Raw genomic sequence first — 21,947 nt, forward strand, 5'->3', positions numbered from 1 at the left:
CCTCACTCTATTTGTGACTCCTTCCAGAGCACAACAGTTTGGCTAATAATGCAAACAGCTGCACCTTGAATTGTGGTCTGCCAGATGTGACGGTGTTAGATGAAATATGTTACTTACAATGTGGTCAACAGCTGGATGACATTCTACTCCATTCACCGCCTCTTATATCCATTTCAATCGAAACGCTTTACCTTTATGGGTCAATTAGCTACAGCTGATGCATTTTCTCATTTTAGTAATTGCGGCAACAGCTTCTAAGTGTTTTTGAGCCTCGACCATTCGCATCGTGCTCCCTTTATATAGATGACTGCCTCAGAGTGGTATAGGGGTGGGAGACTTGAGTTTATTGGTCGTGGTGATTGCAGCTGGCTGTGTCTCACTGCGTTAAACTCAGTATACCTCAACTGGCTGCAACTACTCTGGAAGCCAGTGCTGCAGTCAGCATCAAATCACTGACTGGCTGTTGTCCTCGTAGTCAGTGGAGGTACATATTGCATATAGCGAGAACAGAATAAGTAAGAATGAGTGAATGCTTTCAATGATCAATTCTATGATTTATATATACACTATATGGCCAAAGGTCGTGGGAGTTACCCATTAAGCAGTTAAGTGATCTCTATTAACAGTAGGTTTGGTCCTAATAGTTGCCCTATACAGTATCGTCATTTTTAAGATTATTGAGACATTTTAGATAATTCAATGCTCATTTCCAACTTGGTGTGAACATTTTCTGGAAGACTTTTTTATGCAAGGTCCACAAAGGCAAAATGAGTTTGGTTAAGAGCTCTGATCCCAACCCCACCTAGTTTATATTTTCCTCCATCTTTTCTACATATAGTGCATGTGACAAACTATAACGGCATTCATAACATTATATTACACAGGTGACATGCTATGCCACGTCATTTTTGTAATGAAATACTTTGGGCCCTATTTTTGTAGACAGGAGCACGTGCGCTCGGTGTAAAAACTGGCGCATCTTCATTTTTGTGTCTGGACAAGTCTAGTTTGGGAATTTGGCAGACAGATTTGGCAACACCTCACTGGAAATTCCGGCAAACCGAGGGCGCTTTTTATAATACGCCCCTGGTGCACCTGACGATTTGGTGACAGACTTATGACCAGGTGAAACCTTGTCTAAGTTGTGGCGCAGGTGATGGATTTGATCCAGGTGCAGGTAGACAGATTTTCTACTCCGCTGATATGTGCGGTGGATGTCATCGTATTTCATTCATAAATATGACATCAGCATGCATCGAACCATCTGAATCATGTAAGAATCAATTAATTGAATGCATTATTATTTTAAGTATCATCTTTAATATATATTTTGCAATGCACCCCCATTTCGTGGCACAACTGGATTGTGTGTCTGTGTGTGTGTGGGGCTGGGGTTTGGGGGGGGCTGTCTGCGCTGAATTTAAAGGGAATGAGGAGGCACTTCTATTGGCTGGGAATCAAGTCGGCCATGTTCAGTCCCACAACTGCGCAAATGCCCATTTCTAACTGTGCCTATCTCTGAAAATGCCGAAAGGACCCCCCAAAAACATTTCACCCTTGCGCACAGTTAGAGTGCACTTTGCAGTGGGCACCAAGGTAGGGGCCTTTCAGTGTGACAGATATTTATTCCTTCTCAAAAAGTGTACTTATTGACACCAATTATGTTGGTTACTTGTACCAACCACAGTGACAAGAACGTCTTAGAATAATGAACTCTTGTCTTACCTTAATGCTTCCTAGAGGCTGATAAGAAAGGTGAGTAATAAAGAGGTTTCCAGCTGAAAAAAAGCAGCATCAAAACTTCTCCACCTTTCGCGATATCATTTGTTCCCTTCCTGCATCTTAAACTCCGGTGGAGCCATTCCCTGCTAATGTTGACATGACTGACCGTAGTTTATCATTTTTCCCACTTTCCTCTTGTTGGATTGCTGGAAAGATGACCAAGTGTTCTTGCACATATCTCGGGGGGGGGGACCACCCCTTCCCTAAGATAAGTGTTCCCAGCATGAGGCCGTCTTTATCTGTGAGGAGGTCCTTGCTAAAATCACGTATTGCAGCTTCAGATGCCATGTCATTTACATAATGATGGATATGTGTGAATTATGTCCTCAGGCAGCGCAGAGCGGTGGCCACAAGACTCTACTGTACGGACACGCCATCCTCCTACGGCACTCATTCAGTTCCATGGTAAGAAGCTGCAAACCATTAATCTGGATTACAACAGGAGCAGAATATGGTAGATGAAAGACACTGTCTTTTATCATACTAAAAATTCTTCTGCACCATGACAGGCATTTACCATACATATAGGAACACTACAGGACACAAAGTTGTTATCTAAAATGCATTTTTTCTTCCAATTTACGGCAGTATACTAAATTACTTGCACAGAAATATTTGACTCATTATAAAAACCTGAGTTCTTAGAATTTAGGTGGGGTGGTTGGGGCTAACCTTGTGCTGGATCTGGCTCACGTCCCACTGGTCCTAATACTTTGCCATGTTAAATTTCATCATAGGACAATCCCACAGGGTAATTTAATGTTTGTGTTTCTGTGTGTGTGTTGACCACAGTACCTGGCTTGTTTGAAGACATCAAGGTCACAGACTGATAAGCTATCATTTGATGTCGGCCTACAGGAGGATTCAGCAGGTAGAAACAGAAAAAGAGAAGCTTCACTAGTTTGTTTTAATTCTCCACAGATTCTCTCTCTCTTGTTCTCTCTCGGTACCTCCTCTTCCTCTTGATCTATCTCTTGGTTGTTCTTGAGCAAATTTCACTGTGTGCCTTTTTATCATCGCTGTTAATATTCTCTGCAGAGCGCTGTGGACATAAAATGTACTTCTTTTTTGTCAGCTGATTAGATCCCTCCAACACATTTTATAGTCTTGTGCTATCCAGATTCCTAATCCAACCTCTTTTTTGCATAGTTTTTTTTTTCCTCAGTCTTTGCAGTCATTGAGCTGTCACTTCATTGTTGTCAACGGTGCCCTTTCTCCATTTTACTATGACCTGAATTCATATATGACAATTGGGTGCCAACAGTGGGGTGTATGTAAGTAAATGTGCGTATCATTGTAGGTGAGGCTTGTTGGTGGACAATCCACCCTGCCTCCAAGCAGAGATCAGAAGGGGAGAAGGTGCGCATAGGTGATGACCTCATCCTTGTCAGCGTGTCCTCTGAACGATATCTTGTAAGTAGCTCTTGCTTGTCATGTTCACTTCACAATCATTTTCTTAATGGTCACAAGTACCCTTAGTGTGTGTCCAGAAAATTCTTCCTTGAAGCGATACAAAGTAAAAGGTCATATTCCTGAATGGCAAACGTGTCTTTTTTTGCGAAATTATCATGTGCTTGTGATTCAATTGATACTGCTGTCAGTGATTTTTTTAAAAAAGGTCAAGGCCTGTGCTTTCATCACCCTTGTCACAACCTTGTCGCCCCCTTCAGTAAGGCCTTCTTCCATATTACATCACAATCTTCTCCCTGATCTTTGCATGATATAGCTGCACACTTGAAACCATTAGACTATACTAATGAAAAAACGTATGCCTTTGCAAGGATACTAATGTTTCGTTTTCTTTTTTTTTGTAATTTTTGTGGTAGCTTGTAGTGGTGCACTGAGCTATTTCTATCATTTGGGTTACATCCTTTAATAACTTTAATGAGATGATAATACATATATTCGAACTATACATATACATATACTGTATCCCTTAGTAGGATGCGGTGCAACTCTAAAAATTCTACAAGCTGCAACATCAATAATAACCATACGGTGAAATAAATACTACTCTGACAGTTTCACTGAATACTGAACATGACTGTAATTGTAAAAGCAGTTTAAAAAAAATACACATGTATTTGCACCAGGTGTTGCACTTACAATGAAATTGGAAGGAAACATAAAAATGCATAGGCAGTTGGTGTTGCTGCAGTGCAATAGCAGAATACGTGTATATAGACTGTATCCATAATGTACATGACCGGTGTAAATACTGGACCTTACTGAAACTTGAAGCCACTCACTTCTCATCTAGTGTTTGGTTGCAGATGATGAGATTAAACACTGTGTAATCTTGTGTCCTACAGCATTTATCAATCTCCAATGGCAACATCCAGGTGGACGCATCCTTCATGCAGACGTTGTGGAACGTCCATCCCATCTGCTCTGGCAGCAACATAGAGGAAGGTAGACAGCTGAGCCAACACCCCTACTTTCACGCTGTCTAGTTTTCTTCACCATTTTCAGCGTACATTTTCATTGCCTTGGTTACCCGTCTTGGTATGAATCATTTATCAACATGAAAAAGGAAAAAAGAAAAGTATGAACATATGATAGATTTTAATAACATTTTATTGGCCCTCCCCCACCTTAATGGAAATAATTACAAAAGTAATAATGTAAAAATGAGAAAAGCAAATGAAAAGCATTTCACATGAAATTAAATTAGAATTATAAATGAGCCATGCGCCTGAACTTTATTGCATTTGCCTTGTTGATTCTCACCTTTTTATTTAGAGTTTGCAACGACTTGCTTATCCTCTCACCGTTTGCAATCACAGTGGTTGCCAGGCTTCTAATGTGAAACATTCTTACACTGTTGCAGCAATAAAACAGAACATTAAAGGTCATGGGTCTGTTCCTGCATATCTCTCCTATAGGCTACCTGTTGGGCGGCCATGTGATGCGGCTGTTTCATGGGCATGATGAGGTGGTGACCATCCCGGGATCCGACCAGAGTGAAGAGCAGCAGAGGTACAACAACAAAAAAAATACCCAAACCCATGCTTCAAAGTCCAACCAGGGCAAGTCTTCAAAACATGTAGGACCATAATCAGACTGCTTTGTTATTTTTATTTCCAGTTTGACATTTTGCGATGAAAAATGTGAAAGCCACATTCTAACCTCAACTCCATCAAATACCTTTGGAGATAAACTAGAACAGAGATTGTGAGCTAGGCCCATCCAACCAAGGGGTGCAGCAAGGGGGAGAAAAGTGGTGACGATTCCAGCGGCTTCTGATTGACAGATAGGGGCCCCAGAAAGTAGTTCTTTTGCTTTATGGCATTAAAGTGATATTTTCCACGGGGTCCCTGGCGGCGCCTCTGTATCCAACGTCAAGTGACCTACGGCTCCACAAACGTGAAGGACGAATGAGCAAAAATGACCACTGACACACTATCAACATCTTGTTGAAAGACTTTCCAACAGAATGCTATGGCCAGGTCTTCCAGTACCAACACACTGTATAATAGTGATTGTGTATGCATCTTCCTCCGAGGCACACATTCACACAGACACGCACACACAGCGAGTCTATTTTTAGAGCAGAGCCTGGCAATTGTGGGAGGCAGGAGTGAATAGTAATTTCCATTTTTGGCTTCTCCTCCTTTTGTGCCCTTGAAATTGCACAAAAGAAGCACGCCTCATACATTTCTCTCTGAGATGTCACTTGGAGTGATGAGCCAAGTCTTTGGTGCTATTCACTGATAGAGGATGTTGCTGCAGCTTATCAGGGCACGCATGTGCCTGTCTTTGAAAGCACCAGTCTGAGAGTCAATACATGGCAGGCGTTATTGTTCATGGGTTTGTATCAAACATCCTCCTTTGATTTATCAGTGTGAGAGATGAAAGCAAATTGATGTTTCTGCCTCACATAGGATGGATGACCTTGACAGTATAGTAGTTTCTGATATTTCAAGCACCCACCGTTACCAACTCCTGCTTCCCTTATGTTGACAGGATAGTCAACTATGAGATAGGTAAAGCTGGTGCTAAGGCCAGGTCCTTATGGAGGCTGGAGCCGCTCCGGATCAGGTGAGTTGTGAACCATTTGCCTGCTTTTTATTGGGCCAATCCTGTCTTTTCTTTTTGCTTTTCCCGTCCTCTGTGTATGATTAAACAGCATGAGTCACATTTTTTTCATCCATTTGCCAATTATTGTACCTAATCACACGACACTCTTGATAATTAACAGCCGGCAGTAATACTCAGATCAACCATAATTAGTGGATATTAGACTGTCAGGGTTTGTAAAATGCAAATGATCCGTATTCTCGTGACACCTTCGTGTGTGTGCACATGTTCCAATTCAGCTGGAGTGGGAGCCACATCCGCTGGGGTCAGCCGTTCCGGTTGCGACACCTGACAACTGGTCACTACCTGGCCCTAACTGAGGACCGGGGCTTGGTGCTGCAAGACCGCGAGAGGTCCGACACAATCTCAACTGCCTTCTGCTTCAGAGCTTCTAAGGCAAGGTCACACAAACATGCATGCTTTTGCTCTATTCTATGGCCCATGTCATAAAGGATCAACTGTCGCACACTTCCTCATTCTCCATTGAGAAACAGCCACAAGGGATCACCGGCGGCAACGATTCACAAAAGAACAGCCCACTCACCTTGGACTCGGAATTCATAATTTTCCAAGGGCAATGAAAATTACAAACGTGATTGCACTAACAGAAGCTAGCATCCAGGTTAATGTCGTTCCGACTCTAACTGAATTCACCAGTTGCTTAGGACACCTGCTAATAGATGGAAGCATTTGACATAGCGTCTCTTTTCTTATGTCAATTAGCTCACTCCTTGATGCTAGATAGCATGCGATCTCTATTGTTTGGTTCATGTATGGACAAATCGGTGCCTTACAACTGGGTTAAGTAAGTTACAGCTTGATCAATGATGAGTATTTTGTCGACTTTCTGTACTGCATCGTAAATAATTAAAAACACCTCTCACTATGATACGTTTCTACACCACTGTCTGCAAACTACAATCACAATAATAAACATGTTGACACCTAAAAATCGCTGCAGAATTTTTGAATTGTGTGTCATTCTAATCTGCAAGTGGTCATAATGTTGACTAGTGTATAAACATTTATATTATTTTACTCTGACAGCTTTGACATTTTCTCTCTCCTTCCCTGTCCAGGAGAAGCTTGAGCAAAGCCCCAAGCGGGACATTGAGGGAATGGGTGTAGCGGAGATTAAATATGGAGACTCGCTCAGCTTCATAATGCACGTGGCCACGGGGCTGTGGCTCTCTTACCAGGCACCTGATGTCAAATCTGCACGCTTGGGTCCTCTCAAGAGACGAGTGAGTGTAGTAAATAAAGCGCACATCATTCTGTCTTCAACTTGGAATATAAAGCAGAGACAGAAACAAATCAAATTAATAAATGAATGAGAGTCTGTAGAGAAGACAATTATCTGCAGGGTAATGAGTTGAATAAAATGTGTACAGTATTTGATTGTATCTCAGCCTTGACTAAATGTAAAGCAGTAGACAAATGTAGACAAAGTTAGACATCCTCCCGACATCCTCCCTTAAAGAGCTTTTCCTCATTCATGACAATATCTCACGTTCATTTCTCCCTCTGCCTGAAGGCATGTCTACATTCCGAAGGTCACATGGACGACGGCTTGACTCTGCAGCGCTGTCAACATGAGGAATCTCGAGCGGCGCGTATCATCCGCAACACCACGCTCCTCTTTAACAGATTCATCAGGTAGGCGAAGGTGGTTCTGCTACTTATTGTACCCGACAAATTGCACGTGCCAGTTTTATGCTGTGATGTCGCAAGTTATCCTGGTGATGAACTGTACAAACTCATCCCGCAAACGCTTGCTCAGTGCTACGAGCCATTATGTAACATTGCTCCAGATCGTAACAGTATTTGAATTAAGCTGTGAGGCACCACGGCATCAAAGAGCTTAGTCAGTGGTCCATTCATTCATGCATTTCCAAATGGTAAATGTGGCCCGCATAGTGTCCACAATAAAAGAGGAAGCGGAGGAATGTGAAAGTGCATGCGCTTACTACCTTTATTTGTCATCAAGCCACCCATCTTGTGTCCCATGTGTGGAATTGGAAGCACTCATATTGGGAACATGTGAGCGTGCGTCAGCCTCCCTTGAGGCGATGACACACGCATCCCCTCACACCCCTCCCATGCACACGACGGGAGCTATTTTTAGCCAGCCAGTGGAAATCAGCATTTCAGCATGGATGCCCTTGTGGCCTTAAACATCCTGTTTGTTATCACAGCCTATCTTTGTTTAGAGGGCATATTAATCAATGGCAGTATTTTGTCTACACATGATCAAGACATCTGTGTCCCCTTGTCAGGGATCTGGATTGTCTGGGTTTGAAGAACAAAACACTTGTGGCTCTGCCCATTGAGGAGGTGCTCCAAACCCTCAACGACCTCATCACCTACTTCCAGCTCCCTGACGCTGAGCTGGAGCACGAAGAGAGGCAGATCAAGCTACGCTCTCTCAAAAACAGGCAGAATCTTTTCAAACAGGAAGTGAGTTTTAGCACACCAGGAAATCTATGATGTACAGATACATATACAACACCTCTTAATCAGGAATTGGGGTCCCCGGATTTGTGTTATTCATTTTACCAGCCATTTAAGCCCGCATGACCAGTGTTATTCCCCAATTCGCAGGACAAAGTCTGGAACGGCTTGGTTCGGTGAGTTTGATGTGGAAAAATCCTCCACTAGCCTAGCCCACACATATCCCCGGTCGCTAAGTGTCCCAATATTTTTGGCCTTGTAGTGTGTCCATCTATCCATTTTCTATAGGGCGTCTCCTCTTAGGTTTGCGGGTGAGTTGGAGCCTAACCCAGCTGACTTGGTCGCTAGCCATTTTCAAGGCACATGTGGAGCGAATTCCAGTAGCATCTTGTGTGATTGGAGGCAATGCATTATAAGGCGTCAGCAGCTACAGTACAGTGTGAGGCTGGCATGAATGCACTGAGGCATTGTGCAGAGCTTCCAGCACCCAAATTGCTTTCATCAATTACCAAACGTCAGCTGCATGCTGAGTGGGGGAGGACAATAATAAGTATACAAACTCATTTTTAACTCGGATGGGCCGTAACAACCAAATAATCATATCACCATATCCAAATTATTGAACATGTATTTGGATACAATGTGAAAAATGGGCACATTTCATCGTCTTCTATCGTGTTTACCTGTTGGAGTAATCTTTGATCCATCCCTTTTACTTACACTCGCAAGGTCAATTTGTCACTGTAGACAGCTGACTCTGGATTTTTCTTGGCATTATAAATCATCAGCAATTTCCATTTGGTGCGTTTAGCATAGCTGATCACTGGAGATACTTTCGTGCAGCATAAATCACCATGACACCAGTGCTGAAGGGGACAGGAGTCAAGCCATAGGGGATTGGCTTTGTAATAGTAATGCAACTTTATTAGGTGTGAATGTGTGAATGCTCTATGTGATGTGTTTTAGATATACAGACACATTATATATTTATGGGTTGATTCATTGATTGGTTGATTGATTAAGAATAGCCAAATGTATCTTGATGTGCTTGTGTCGTTTGCAAACTCAGTGATTCCCTCCAGACCACTGAATGAAAAAACGTCTTAATTTCTGGCGCACCTCTGCTCCATGTGACAGTACCTCACTATGGGATTGTTATGAAGGCCCACGCTCCCACGCACATGCCCCACAGTTATGATCTTCTGGATTCAACTCTCAGCTCTGACCTATCTTGGTGGAGATTGTATATTCTTGCATGTGTTTTCTCTGTGTACTGGCGCTTCGTTACATATTCCAAATACACGCATGTTAGATAAATTGAAGATTCTAAATTGGCCATAAATATGAATGGTTGTTTGTCTATATTTTCCCTGTGGATTGGTGGCCAGTCCAGGGAATATCCCATCCATCACCCAAAGTCAGACGGCTCCAAGCTTCCCACAACCCTTCAGGCCAATAGGGGGCACCACAGATGTCAGGCTATAGAGGGATATAAAAGAAAGCATCTCAAGTGTGCCATTTTTCACATCAGGTTGGTTGGCTTCATTTTTTAGGGCATGCTGACACTCGTGTCCAACTGCATAGACCGTCTGAATGTCTACAACAGTGTGGCCCATTTTGGGGAGTGTGCTGGACCAGAGGCTGGGGCAGCCTGGAAAGACATCCTCAACCTGCTTTATGAGCTGTTGGGTAAGCTTTGACAACACAAAGCATGTACGTAATTCCTTGCTGTGATTAATGGCTTTGTCCAGCTAGCGCGTGCTGACATGCTATTTAACCCTCGACTTACTGACTCTGCACACTAGGGATTGATTTCCAAGGTTGTGAGTATTCAGAAGGGTCAAATTGCACACTCATAAATGTTCTGCTCATTTGTGATAGCTCATAAATTCAGTGACCTGACATAGAAACATCGCCCTGCTTTCTTCTTATGACAGACACTCTGGTTAACGAAGGAACAGAGAAAGATGCGAAAAATGTAGCAATTCATTTGTGATCTGTTTAAGATTTTTTGCTCTACAAGAGATCAGGTGGATCTTAATCCTAAACATGACTGTCATTCTGTCACGCTGAAGCTGCTCCTCACCCTTAGCTTGTGTCCTTCGTAGGCTTATGTACACTTATTTCACTTACAGGGTTACAGTATATTAGTGTTCCAGACATGTCTTGTCCTTCTCTATTCTGTCTGCCGCCTCCTCCTCCTCCTCCTCCACACCTGCTCCTGTGCAGTGTTAAGTGGATTTAGAATGCCCCCTCCATTTGTATCTGTCTGCCTTTATATATATATATATATATATATATATATATATATATATATATATATGTATATTAAAGCATGTACTCTTTCCTTATGTATGCAGCAGCGTTAATCAGAGGAAACAGGAACAACTGCACTCAGTTTTCCAACAACCTGGATTGGCTTGTTAGCAAGCTGGAGAGACTGGAGTCTTCTTCAGGTAAGCTCATTGTCATTCTTGTTCACACCGCACATCCTTGTCAGCTGCATTATTAAACATGCTTAATCAAAGATGCCATGGTTTTCTCTGAGAATTACACACTATGAGTGTAAAAGGGTGCACCGGTAGATACGTTTTGACCTCTGTTGCCGACTAATTGACGAATACTCGCAGGCATTCTAGAAGTTCTGCACTGTATTCTAATTGAGAGCCCAGAGGCTCTCAACATGATCCAGAGAGGACACATCAAGTCCATCATATCGCTGCTATACAAACACGGACGTAACCACAAGGTCAGTAGCACATACTTCAAATTCCAGATGACATAGATAGAGCTACTGCACTATTATATATGATATTGCTGTTCCCTCCTTCTCCCTGGCTCCTTCCTCTCCTCTGCCTTTAGATTCTCGATGTGCTTTGCTCGTTGTGTGTGTGTAACGGCGTCGCCGTGCGAACCAATCAAAACCTCATTTGTGATCACTTGCTGCCCAAGAGAGACCTGCTACTACAAACTCAGCTGGTCAATGACGTCCAAAGGTGAGAAAGGTTGGATTATCGACATGTCAACTATAGATATCAACCAGATTTTTAGGGTCCAAGCACCATAGGATGCAATTACACTCTTGGAATAACTGTGTTTATTCTTCTAACGAATGCATTTCAGGGGACATCAACATGCCTAAAAAAACAATTGTCGCCAATTATTGTAAGCATGTGTATCCTGGTGTCCAACACGTGTCCAAAATTCAGTAGTGCCCTCTACATATTTAGAAAAAATTAGCCCCATACATCAGTTTTACCCTTCAACATGTCTTTCACAAAAGGATTCACAGAAAAGTGTTGAAGTACTCACATCTGAAAATGAACAGGAAGTTGGCTGGTTTGCCATTTTGGGTGAATTGTAAGGCTCGTCCTTTTAAAAACTTTGCCGAAATGAGCCCCTGTGGACACTAAGTGTACTAGAACTAGACAGATGGCTGACACTAAATTGCAAAACATTTTTGACTATGCGCTGGCGGATCGCATACTCAAGCCTCGGCACCCGCAGATTTGCATATTTTTAGATTAAAAAAAAAATATATATATATATATATCAATATTTTTTGAGGGGTGGCTCTCAATATCCCCCACGTTTTACTTGGAAAATGCATATTGAGTATGTATTAGCATTTTTTAATGAATGTTTTGATTTGGGAAAAAATAAAATTCCAATGCATTTCAACGGGCGTCAATTCTACGTGGATTTTTGCTATTTGTGGGCTGGCCGGGTCCCTATACCCCACAATTAGGGTTAGGAGTTCACTATGCCACCCAATGAGGGCAGAGCATGGCATCAGTTTGCCAATCATTTCAAGAAAATTGGGGTTCCTCGATCCTTTTATTAAGATACTTGTGTTATTCTTTGACAAAATAAGAAAAGAGCTTAAAAATTAACAAAACAAAAAAAATCTTGGATCTTTTTTTTTTTATCAGATCCGTACTAAAATTGTATGGTTTTTGTCATAATTATTTTGTGTAATGTCCTACTAAATAATAAACAGAAAGATTACACTCGACACTAATGAAACTGACTTTTTAGCAAAGTGGTATTTTGCTCATTCATTCATAGTATTCTGCTTTTACGGGTCTCGATTTAACTGTTTTACGAAAGTGACTCCTAAATTTGCCATGGATAGTTAATGTAGTGAGTAAGATGACATTTTGGCCTATCATCATCATCCAATATATTCAATGTGCTTTATCCATTATGATTAATGTGTGCTATGAAATACTGGATCTAGTGACATCATTTTATGAATTCCAATTTAATCTCTTCATCTCTTTTAACACTTTTAAGGTGGTCTACTTCACTCTGCCTTAAGATGTTTCAATTTTTAGAAACTTCCAAAAACGAACAAAAAATTAAATACATTGTCCTAAAGACAGACATTTAATTATTGAGGAAAATAACATATATTACAACAGGAGAAGTGAAAGTGACTACATGGGATATTTTTATTTTCTGCCCATTGCTAGTATGAGACCGAACATCTTCCTTGGGGTGAGCGAGGGCTCAGCTCAGTATAAGAAGTGGTACTACGAGCTGATGATTGACCAGGTGGACCACTTTGTGACCAGTGAACCCTCTCACCTGCGAGTTGGCTGGGCCAACACCAAGGGCTACGCACCCTACCCTGGAGGGGGTGAGGGCTGGGGGGGCAATGGCGTGGGAGATGACCTCTATTCCTATGGTTTTGATGGACTGCACCTCTGGTCAGGTAAGAAAATCACTGTGTGTTTTCTGACTCAGTTGATGCATACAAAATTAGTAGAGTCTAGACAGAGCCAAAACCCTGCAGGGACAACATCAGCGTGTATTTGTATGTTTCCAAGGACGCATCCCTCGGGTGGTTGCATCTCTCCATCAGCACATCCTGACCTCAGAGGATGTGGTGAGCTGTTGCCTCGACCTCGGCGCTCCAAGCATCTCTTTCCGCATCAATGGACAGCCCGTTCAGGGCATGTTTGAAAACTTCAACACAGACGGACTCTTCTTTCCCGTCGTCAGCTTCTCTGCAGGTGTCAAGTAAGTTTTTATTTCATTGCTTGATTCATTAATGATTATAATTTTTTTAACTGAATATTATAATCAGAGATGCAAATAAACTTTTCTAGTTAATTTTCTTGCTGTGATTCCTTATCTGCCCTAGTTTTTTCTGTAGCGCATCAGGTTTGTATAACAATAACATAATATGTAACATACTAATATATTTTGTAAGATTTATGAATTAAGGAGTATGTTCTACAACAAGTAGAATTTTTTTCACATCATAGAAATGAATAACAAGGCATGGAAAAATCGCACACGCTTTTAATAGGTCAAACTTAAAAACAGAGAATGAAAATATGTCTGTAATGGCAGAAATTCTGTTTTACCATCAGTGTTTGTTCTTCAATGTGGGTAGTCAAAGGTAGTTCTGACTCGTCCGTCACAGCACATCTTTTTATCCATGGCTTTGAATTTAATTCAATTACTCACACGGACTCAAAGGACCTTTTTATCTTCTTGTATTGAAGGTTTTTTAATCCAACAAAGTGAGCAATGTCATTCAGTACAACAGGTGGATAACATGTACTTAAACTACGAGCACGGTCAAAAGCTGTTTCTCTTCTGTGACTACCAGCACAAACTGTATACCGTACTATGACAGGCTGCACAACGTCAGTTCATTTGCGCATGCGCAGTAAATCTTTACTCAGAATTGAGATACTACTTCATTGGCTCTCACAATGTCAAGCACCTGATGCGCTACAAAAAAAGTAAAGACATATTTTTCGAACCGGCGTGAACAATGCATTAAGGGACACGTGAAGCCATCTCTGATTCAAATTTGCTGTTGACCAATGTTATTTGTTTTTGTTAGGCAAATATAATCATCACACTCGTGCATGATAACCACACACAAGCACAATGAGATGAGACAGACATACAGACATACACATCACTCACCCAAAAGCCTGCATATTTGAAAGCCATCTAATCCACCCACCCACTCCAAATGCATGCATGCATGCATCCTCGCAGCCTTCAGATTGGAGACAGGTAAATTTGGCTGGCTGGCCTGTATTTGCCTCTGTTGCTGTGGCGACCACAGATAGTGTGATTGATTGCATAAATGCAATTTCAAGCTCAGGCAGTTTTTCATGAGGACTGGCAGCTTTTACAATGCTGATTTAACTCTTTGAAGCCCTGAAACATTTTACACCAATTCTAATTCAATGTTTTCCTAAGGATTGGTTTTCGGGTTGGCAGCAATACTCAAACCATACAGTACCTCGGAGCCATTCTTCTTCTATTTCGCCGACATTAAGTACATGTGCTCAGACTGATGAAATCACATGAGAAATATCAGTATTTTAACGTCATAAAATGAATCACTATTAATGGATCTTTTATTATTTCTCATTCAAATTTTAGGTTGCAGTAGTTTCCATTTTGAGTGGGGCAAAAAATGCTTTTCTCTGGAAGTATATATATATATATATATATATATATATATATATATATATATATATATATATATATATATATACACACATATATAATTATTAAATAGTGTGTTACTATTGTTACTGTAGGCAAAATAAAAATTATGATAACATAACATGCGAGCTACTCTGTGATTGAATGAATGTATGTGGGGTACACCTTGCCGCTCGCCAGTCAATTACAAAGCAAATATCGACAAAAAAGATTCACACCCACATTCACACTTATGCGCAATTCAGTATCTTCAATTAACCTTGCGTGCTTGTTTTGGGAATATGGGAGAAAACGGGAGTATCCAGACAAAAACCTTGCAAAAACAGGGAAAACATTCAAACTCCCCACAGCAGTGATGTGCGGTGAGGCTCATGGCTGGTGAGGCATGGATTTTCAAGTCAAATTTACAAATTGTGAGCCAAACAGTATCGTGTATTTGCCATTAAATTAATTCCAGTTGTTGAGGCTAGACCATATTAGGCATTGCAAATTTATACTTATTTGTCATCTATTTGAATTGGAAACACACAAATTCTGCACTTCTAATGACGAAATTATGCATATTATTAGATTCAAAATGAAAATGAGTATAAATCACACACCGAAGAACTGAAATGGAAAATAATTTTGCATAATTATTTGTTTAGTTTTTTTACTCTTCATATGGAGGTGAGACTCTGCCTCCCCCTTTTTCCCTGACCGCATGTCCCTGCCGCACAGAAAAGTCGGAACTCAACTTTGAACCCAGAATCTTTGCCTGTGAGGTAGACTTGCTTGCCACATGCGCCACCGTGCTGCTCAAATTCAAAATCATCATTGTATACACAGGATTATCAACTTTGACGAATCAAAGCAGAAAGGAAAATTGGCTGCCCTTGTTATTTCTTTCACGCTGTATGATTTCCAGCTGCAGTTTTTAATTTGGGAAGTGACATGCTTGCAAATGAACCTGCTGACCCACTGAACAGGGTGAAAGTGTCTGCCGTTTGTGGCGTTTCCGCTCTTCAATAATTGAGGGCTGCAGCCATAAATGACTCATTTGCGTCACCACGTTAACGTCACGACTACTACTCGAATCTTTATTTTGGGCTGCCTCTGGAGGGCTTTTCACAGTGACGACGGAGACTTTGTTTTTAATACTCTTGAGTTAAACTCTTCCCTCTTAAAGTTTAAGCATCACTAAAGCAGATTATGAGACTGGGAAGTAAACTACATCTGCTTCCCTGTTTGTGTTCCATTCCATTCTAAGAAACTAAAACTTTTTGATGTCATCAGGGTTCGGTTCCTGTTGGGTGGTCGTCATGGCGACTTTAAATTCCTGCCACCGTCAAGTTATGCCCCCTGTTACGAGGCCCTGCTGCCCAAAGAGAAGCTGAGGGTGGAGCCAGTTAAAGAGTACAAGAGGGACATGGACGGGGTCCGAGATTTGCTTGGCACCACCCTCATCTTGTCACAGGCGTCTTTCATTCCCACACCTGTGGAAACCAGCCAGGTAATAAGCAGAGTGATGCACTTTAATTGCAACAATGACATCAATCTCTGTTTGAGTGTATAAATAAAAAAAAATAAAAACAATCATCTGTTTGTGTCCTCAGATTGTTATGCCGCCTCATTTGGAGAAAGTTCGGGACAAGCTGGCGGAGAACATCCATGAATTGTGGGGCATGAATAAAATTGAACTGGGCTGGTCCTACGGCAAGGTGAGAACATTGCCTTTAGCCATTTACTATGACAACAAAATCATCACGATATTAAAAAACAAACAAATAATCCATGCATTTTGCCATGTTTTTGAGAAACAAAAGTCTACATGACACATGTTCTTAAGTTAGAAGTAGTCATTAACTTTAGTATTCAATTTATCACAAAAGCCTGTACGTCATCTTGCTTTTTCTCTCATAATTTGCGGTTCACACCAAAAAGAGGGTAAGTGGAAAGAAAAATTACATTCTCCATGCACAGCGCTTTTCATTCCGTCTGATGCTTTCTCACAGTTTATTTGTAGGAAACACAACTATGCTGTCTGTGTTTCAATGTACACTCTGTCACAAATTACTGTTGTTTCACCAAAGGGCACAACAGGATCTCCAAGTTTTAGTACAGCGATAAACCAAGAGAAACACTTACTTCTTTTGCTTTTTCTGGAAGGCGACATTTAATTATCCATGTTATTGAAGAACATAAATGAGGATTGATAATTGAATATGCAAGCACCTTAAAGCAAACTCAAAATGTAAAGATAGAGGCTGTATTGCTTTCTTGCCTGAAGCGAGGTGTGAAGATTTGACCAACAAAATGTATTTGTTTTAATAGCACTACTACATAACAAGAATTGTTCAGAACAGTTCAGTTTCCATATTAGAATAGGGAACTGTCAACAAACAAAAACAAAATCTACTGTGATATTGACTGAAAGTTAAATAATCTTTACCCAAATGGCATTGTACTTTGTAAGATAATGTACGTACTTGCTTTACCTCAACCTGACATACCCCTTCACATTCTAATAAGATCCAAACAGCTATGTCAAAGATTTGCCTTTACAAAGATAATAAGACTCATCTTAACACTCCTGGAGAAGTATTCATTTAATCATGTCTTTATTATGGTTATTGTGGTTTGCAGTGGTGCTGAACTGCTCTGCATCATACTGACTAATACTTTGGATACAAGTCATTATAATGCTACTCTATGTATTGAACACAATTAGATTTATGTATTTATTAATGTATTAGGGGTGTAACAAAAAAAAATATATATATATTTGAACTGGAAAATCGTTTTTGTTTTAAAAGATTTGAGTACATGAAATCGAATCAGCCAATTTCTTTGAAGGAAATGCTACGTTTACAGTAGTGACAAGTTCATTCATGTTGTAAAACGACAACAAGAAACTCAATGCACCATAAAGTATACCATTTCGAACTGAGTGGTATCATATCGAATTGAATCGTAATCTCACTGAATTGAACCAAATTGAATTGTCTGTAACTGGAGAGACGTACACCCCTAATATGATGTCTCTCTCTTTGTTTATTGCGCAATGAGTTATAGATAATGAACATACTGAACCTGTTTTGCCCTCCATCCATCCATTATCTATACCGCTTATCCTCACAAGGGTCGCGGGCGTGCTGGAGCCTATCCCAGCAGTTTTCGGGCAGTAGGAGGGGGACTCCCTGAATTGGTTGCCAGCCAATCGCAGGGCACACAGAGACAAACAAACAACCGCACTCACAATCACACCTAGGGGCAATTTAGAGTGTCCAATCAACTTACAATGCATGTGGGAGGAAACCGGAGTACCCGGAGAAAACCCACGCAGACACGGGAAGAACATGCAAACTCCACACAGGGAGGCCGGGGCCGGGATCGAACCCACGTCCTCTGATCTGTGAGGCGGACGTGCTAACCAGTCGGCCACCGTGCCACCCCGTTTTGCCCTACTAGGAAGAAATAAATACTCAAACGACACATGTTTATTAATACAGTATGTATGTGTATAATTTAAACACATGAACATCCGCCCTCTAATACTTCTACAGTATTTTCTTTTATGAGGCAATTTAAGCAGAATTTGCAAAGGCCGATAGTCACAACTATTTTTCTCACAATATAAACCTGTGTAGATGTGAAAAACTGCTTCTAAAGAGACTTCTTGTCAAATTGTTGAACTGTTTTCTGAAGAGCTGGCTGGTGTTCATCACATACTCACGCACACACAAACAAACGCAAGTGCATATCTGTGCATGCTTTTTTGGTAAACATCCACCATTGCCATGCAGCATTGCCAATAAGGGATTTTGGCATAAAGTGCAGCCTCACGAGAGGCAAAACATCTCTCGCTTGGTATTCCAGTCATACAACGAGAGGATGTGTTTCCTCGTTTGTCCTTCATAACATGTTCACTAGAGCAGCCTGTTACTTCATCAGTAGCAGCCTGTGGTAGATACATTTCTTTTCACTTGTCAGCCCACAGCGACAAGATGTGTAGTTCTGTGCTTAGTAACAAATGCTGTGGGGATGGAGATTCAATTGATAGACATGTTGTATTTGCTCATAGATCAGGGATGATAATAAGCGGCAGCATCCATGTCTGGTGGATTTCTCCAAACTGCCCGAGACTGAGAAGAACTATAACCTGCAGATGTCGACAGAAACTCTCAAGTATGTTGACAGCTATGGATTCATTTGCTCCATGTTCTTACTGCTTTGTTTTCACAGAGATTTGACAGAGATTTAACATTCCACATAAAACTCACTTGGCTCTATTTTCAAAGACAGTGCACTCGGATCGTGGTGCAAATGATTTTTGCGCAAGGCTCACTGTATATGTGTGCCAATTTGTCAGACTGCTCTCTGCCAAGCTGGGCGTTCCGGCGCAGCAAAGGTGTGTCCTTGGAGATGCCCCCCAGTTGGTGGCAGAGAGTAGGTCTCGACATATGCCTGCTCAAACCACATTTAAATACTGGCACAGCTGGTCAAACGCCATTTTGGCGAATTTTATCGGGGCACAGGCAAGCAGATTCTGATTTCCACGGATATGTGCGCAGGATGTCGGACATATTTCATTCATAAATATGTGAACAACGGAAATCATACCCTCTGTATCATTTTATTATATTTTTAAATCTTCCCACTGGGTGGCACAGCTAAGGGGGTGGAGATATGAAAAATTGAGGGTGGGGCAGTATTCAAGAGCTCACTTCACGGCACAAAAAATGTCTTTTTATTTTCAAATTCTACTACACAAAGCGGACAAAAGACAAACCTGTGTACTACTATTCTCTTTTTTCGCCGCAAGGCTATACTCTGTTGTGATGTTGATAACATGACAAAACTCAACATTGTATGTATGCAGTGTTCCTCCATCACATTATTTGTAAACAATCTTTTTAAATGGGTTTTTACAGTATACAGGGGGCACCCCTGGTTACTTGTGGAGCAGCAGCCGCAAATTTGCATATTCACAGATTTTTGTTCAAATTTTTTTCCCAAATATTTTTTTTTCCCCACACCCCTATTTTACCCCCACTTTATGTGGAAAATATTTTGTACACAATATTGAATGTTTGTCAGTGTTATAATGAAGATTTTTTGGGGGGGTTCATTTTTTGCAAATGCACTTCAATGGGTGTCAATATTGTGGATTTTCTATACTGTATATCTATCTAGCATCCATCTAAACCTTTACCTTTAACAGTATCTATCTTCCTTTCTAGTGTATTTATTCAAGGGTCTCTTTGGGTCTTATGAATTCTCCATTTGCATTGTTGCACATTGAAACAAGGTCAGATGTTCATTGCGCCGTAATCATTTGTCTGCACTCCTCACAACACTTAAATTTGCTTCTAAAAGTCCCACGGAGACCTATTACAAGTGCTTTACATAGACACTGTTCTCTTTACTTGATGCACAGAACCAGAGTTTTCCATAATTATTCTTGATGTGCAGTCTGAGTGTTGCTCTCTGGATGATGTCCATGAAAAAAAGAGCTTTTTCCTCTCAGAGGGTGTGAAGACAATTTCACACCCACTGCAGTCTTTTGGGTATTTCCTTGACTTTTATTATGGCGCAATTTAATACATTACCTCACCCCACCAATTCTTCACTACTCTAGGATGTATGTACTGTAGTCCAGGCAGAGGCAGAGGTGATGCTTAGGTTTAAACGTGATATGTGCTTCGTTTTCCCTTCACAGAACTCTGCTGGCACTGGGCTGTCGAGTAGTTCAGGTCAATTCAAATGCTGATGAATCACTTAAGAAGATCAAACTCCCAAAGAAGTAAGAGTACCTATTTGTCTTGCTTTTCTGGGCTAACCCTAGTCTACAGTCATGTGGCATTTTGAAATCTATAATAATCACAAAATGATTTTCTCTCTGCTGTCTTTCTCTTGTAGCTTCATGATGTCCAGTGGTTACAAACCATCCCCTCTGGATTTGTCTGACATGAAATTGACTCCTAGTCAAGAGTTGCTGGTGGACAAACTGGCAGAGAATGCACACAATGTGTGGTCCAAAGATCGCATCAAACAGGGCTGGACGTATGGTATTCAGCAGGTACACTGTCTGTATATGGTCATGTACAGTAAAGTGGAGGCTTAGCAAAAAAATTGACACATTTCTGCAATACAAAACAACTTTACTCATTTATAATGGAGTTTGTTCAGAACTGTACACCAGGACAAATACAGTAAAAAAAATGGTTTTGAACTTATTGACGTTTCACTTGAAGTTCATTTTCAAAACCCACTAATGTAACCAAATATACTGTGTCATCGCTGTCCTGTGTGTGTCCATTTTTGTAATAACTTGAAAAAACTTTCACGGAACCCCACCTAACATTTTATTGATGATCTTGCCTCAATGTACTCACAAATTGACTTACTCAGTGTGAAATCTGAGCCTGTTTAATTGAACACAAAGCTGACATACCCAGTCATGCCTTTTTCATAATCCCAGGAGCACTGTGGGGTGCGGGATAATGGCAAAATGTGACATTCAAGTCGAAGTAGGTTGCATGGTTAAGGATGTGTTTGTGGTATGCATTAATATTTCCTTCTCTCTGTGCTGCTTACAGGATCTGAAAAGTAAACGTAACCCTCGTCTGGTCCCTTACGCCCTGCTGGATGAGCGCACCAAAAAGTCAAACCGTGACAGCCTACGCGAGGCCATTCGCACTCTGATTGGTTATGGTTACAATGTAGAGCCATCTGATCAAGAAGGTGGTGTGCAACATCTGTAATGGCCAAGTGCCCCAATACTGTTGTCCATGCAATGGCTATTATTTTAAGAATGTTGTTGCTGCCTTAAAAATCATTCTCTAATTATGTTGCTATCCCTTCCAGGACAAATGGTTGAGCGTCTCAGCATCGACAAAATCCGATTTTTCAGGGTAGAACGCACATACGCGGTGAAGACTGGGAAATGGTACTTTGAATTTGAGGCCGTCACAGGAGGAGACATGAGAGTTGGCTGGGCAAGACCTGGGTGTAAGCCAGATGTGGAACTTGGCACGGATCAGCTAGCTTTCGTCTTTGATGGATACAGGGTAACCACATCCTTTATTACTTTTCATTTCTCGTGCAATTCTCAACTGAACTTCTTACCAGCAGTCCCGTTGATTAAATCATGTTTAAATTAATCTGTA

General features: G+C 41.1%; 1 protein-coding gene across 3 annotated transcripts in view; it reads left to right on the forward strand.

Annotated features, from left to right (window-relative positions):
* The window catches only part of LOC147137521 (ryanodine receptor 3-like), a 93,187-nt gene that overhangs the window by 22,136 nt on the left and 49,104 nt on the right, over positions 1–21,947 (forward strand). For all 3 annotated transcript variants that reach the window (XM_086049936.1, XM_086049938.1, XM_086049937.1), the window contains exons 4-26: positions 2,113–2,187; positions 2,575–2,653; positions 3,083–3,195; positions 4,095–4,194; positions 4,668–4,761; positions 5,749–5,823; positions 6,102–6,258; positions 6,942–7,106; positions 7,397–7,518; positions 8,139–8,319; positions 9,867–10,002; positions 10,674–10,769; positions 10,944–11,062; positions 11,176–11,309; positions 12,789–13,030; positions 13,146–13,338; positions 16,072–16,288; positions 16,392–16,496; positions 18,860–18,963; positions 20,498–20,581; positions 20,698–20,857; positions 21,378–21,522; positions 21,646–21,848. In XM_086049936.1, coding sequence (XP_085906062.1) covers positions 2,113–2,187; positions 2,575–2,653; positions 3,083–3,195; positions 4,095–4,194; positions 4,668–4,761; positions 5,749–5,823; positions 6,102–6,258; positions 6,942–7,106; positions 7,397–7,518; positions 8,139–8,319; positions 9,867–10,002; positions 10,674–10,769; positions 10,944–11,062; positions 11,176–11,309; positions 12,789–13,030; positions 13,146–13,338; positions 16,072–16,288; positions 16,392–16,496; positions 18,860–18,963; positions 20,498–20,581; positions 20,698–20,857; positions 21,378–21,522; positions 21,646–21,848 — 3,099 coding nt within the window. The remainder of the gene's footprint in view (positions 1–2,112; positions 2,188–2,574; positions 2,654–3,082; positions 3,196–4,094; positions 4,195–4,667; positions 4,762–5,748; positions 5,824–6,101; positions 6,259–6,941; positions 7,107–7,396; positions 7,519–8,138; positions 8,320–9,866; positions 10,003–10,673; positions 10,770–10,943; positions 11,063–11,175; positions 11,310–12,788; positions 13,031–13,145; positions 13,339–16,071; positions 16,289–16,391; positions 16,497–18,859; positions 18,964–20,497; positions 20,582–20,697; positions 20,858–21,377; positions 21,523–21,645; positions 21,849–21,947) is intronic.

This window comes from Filicampus tigris, chromosome 13 (assembly GCF_054856515.1).
Source record: "Filicampus tigris isolate MCC_2025a chromosome 13, RoL_Ftig_1.0, whole genome shotgun sequence".
In the NCBI taxonomy this organism is placed as follows: Eukaryota; Metazoa; Chordata; class Actinopteri; order Syngnathiformes; family Syngnathidae; genus Filicampus; species Filicampus tigris.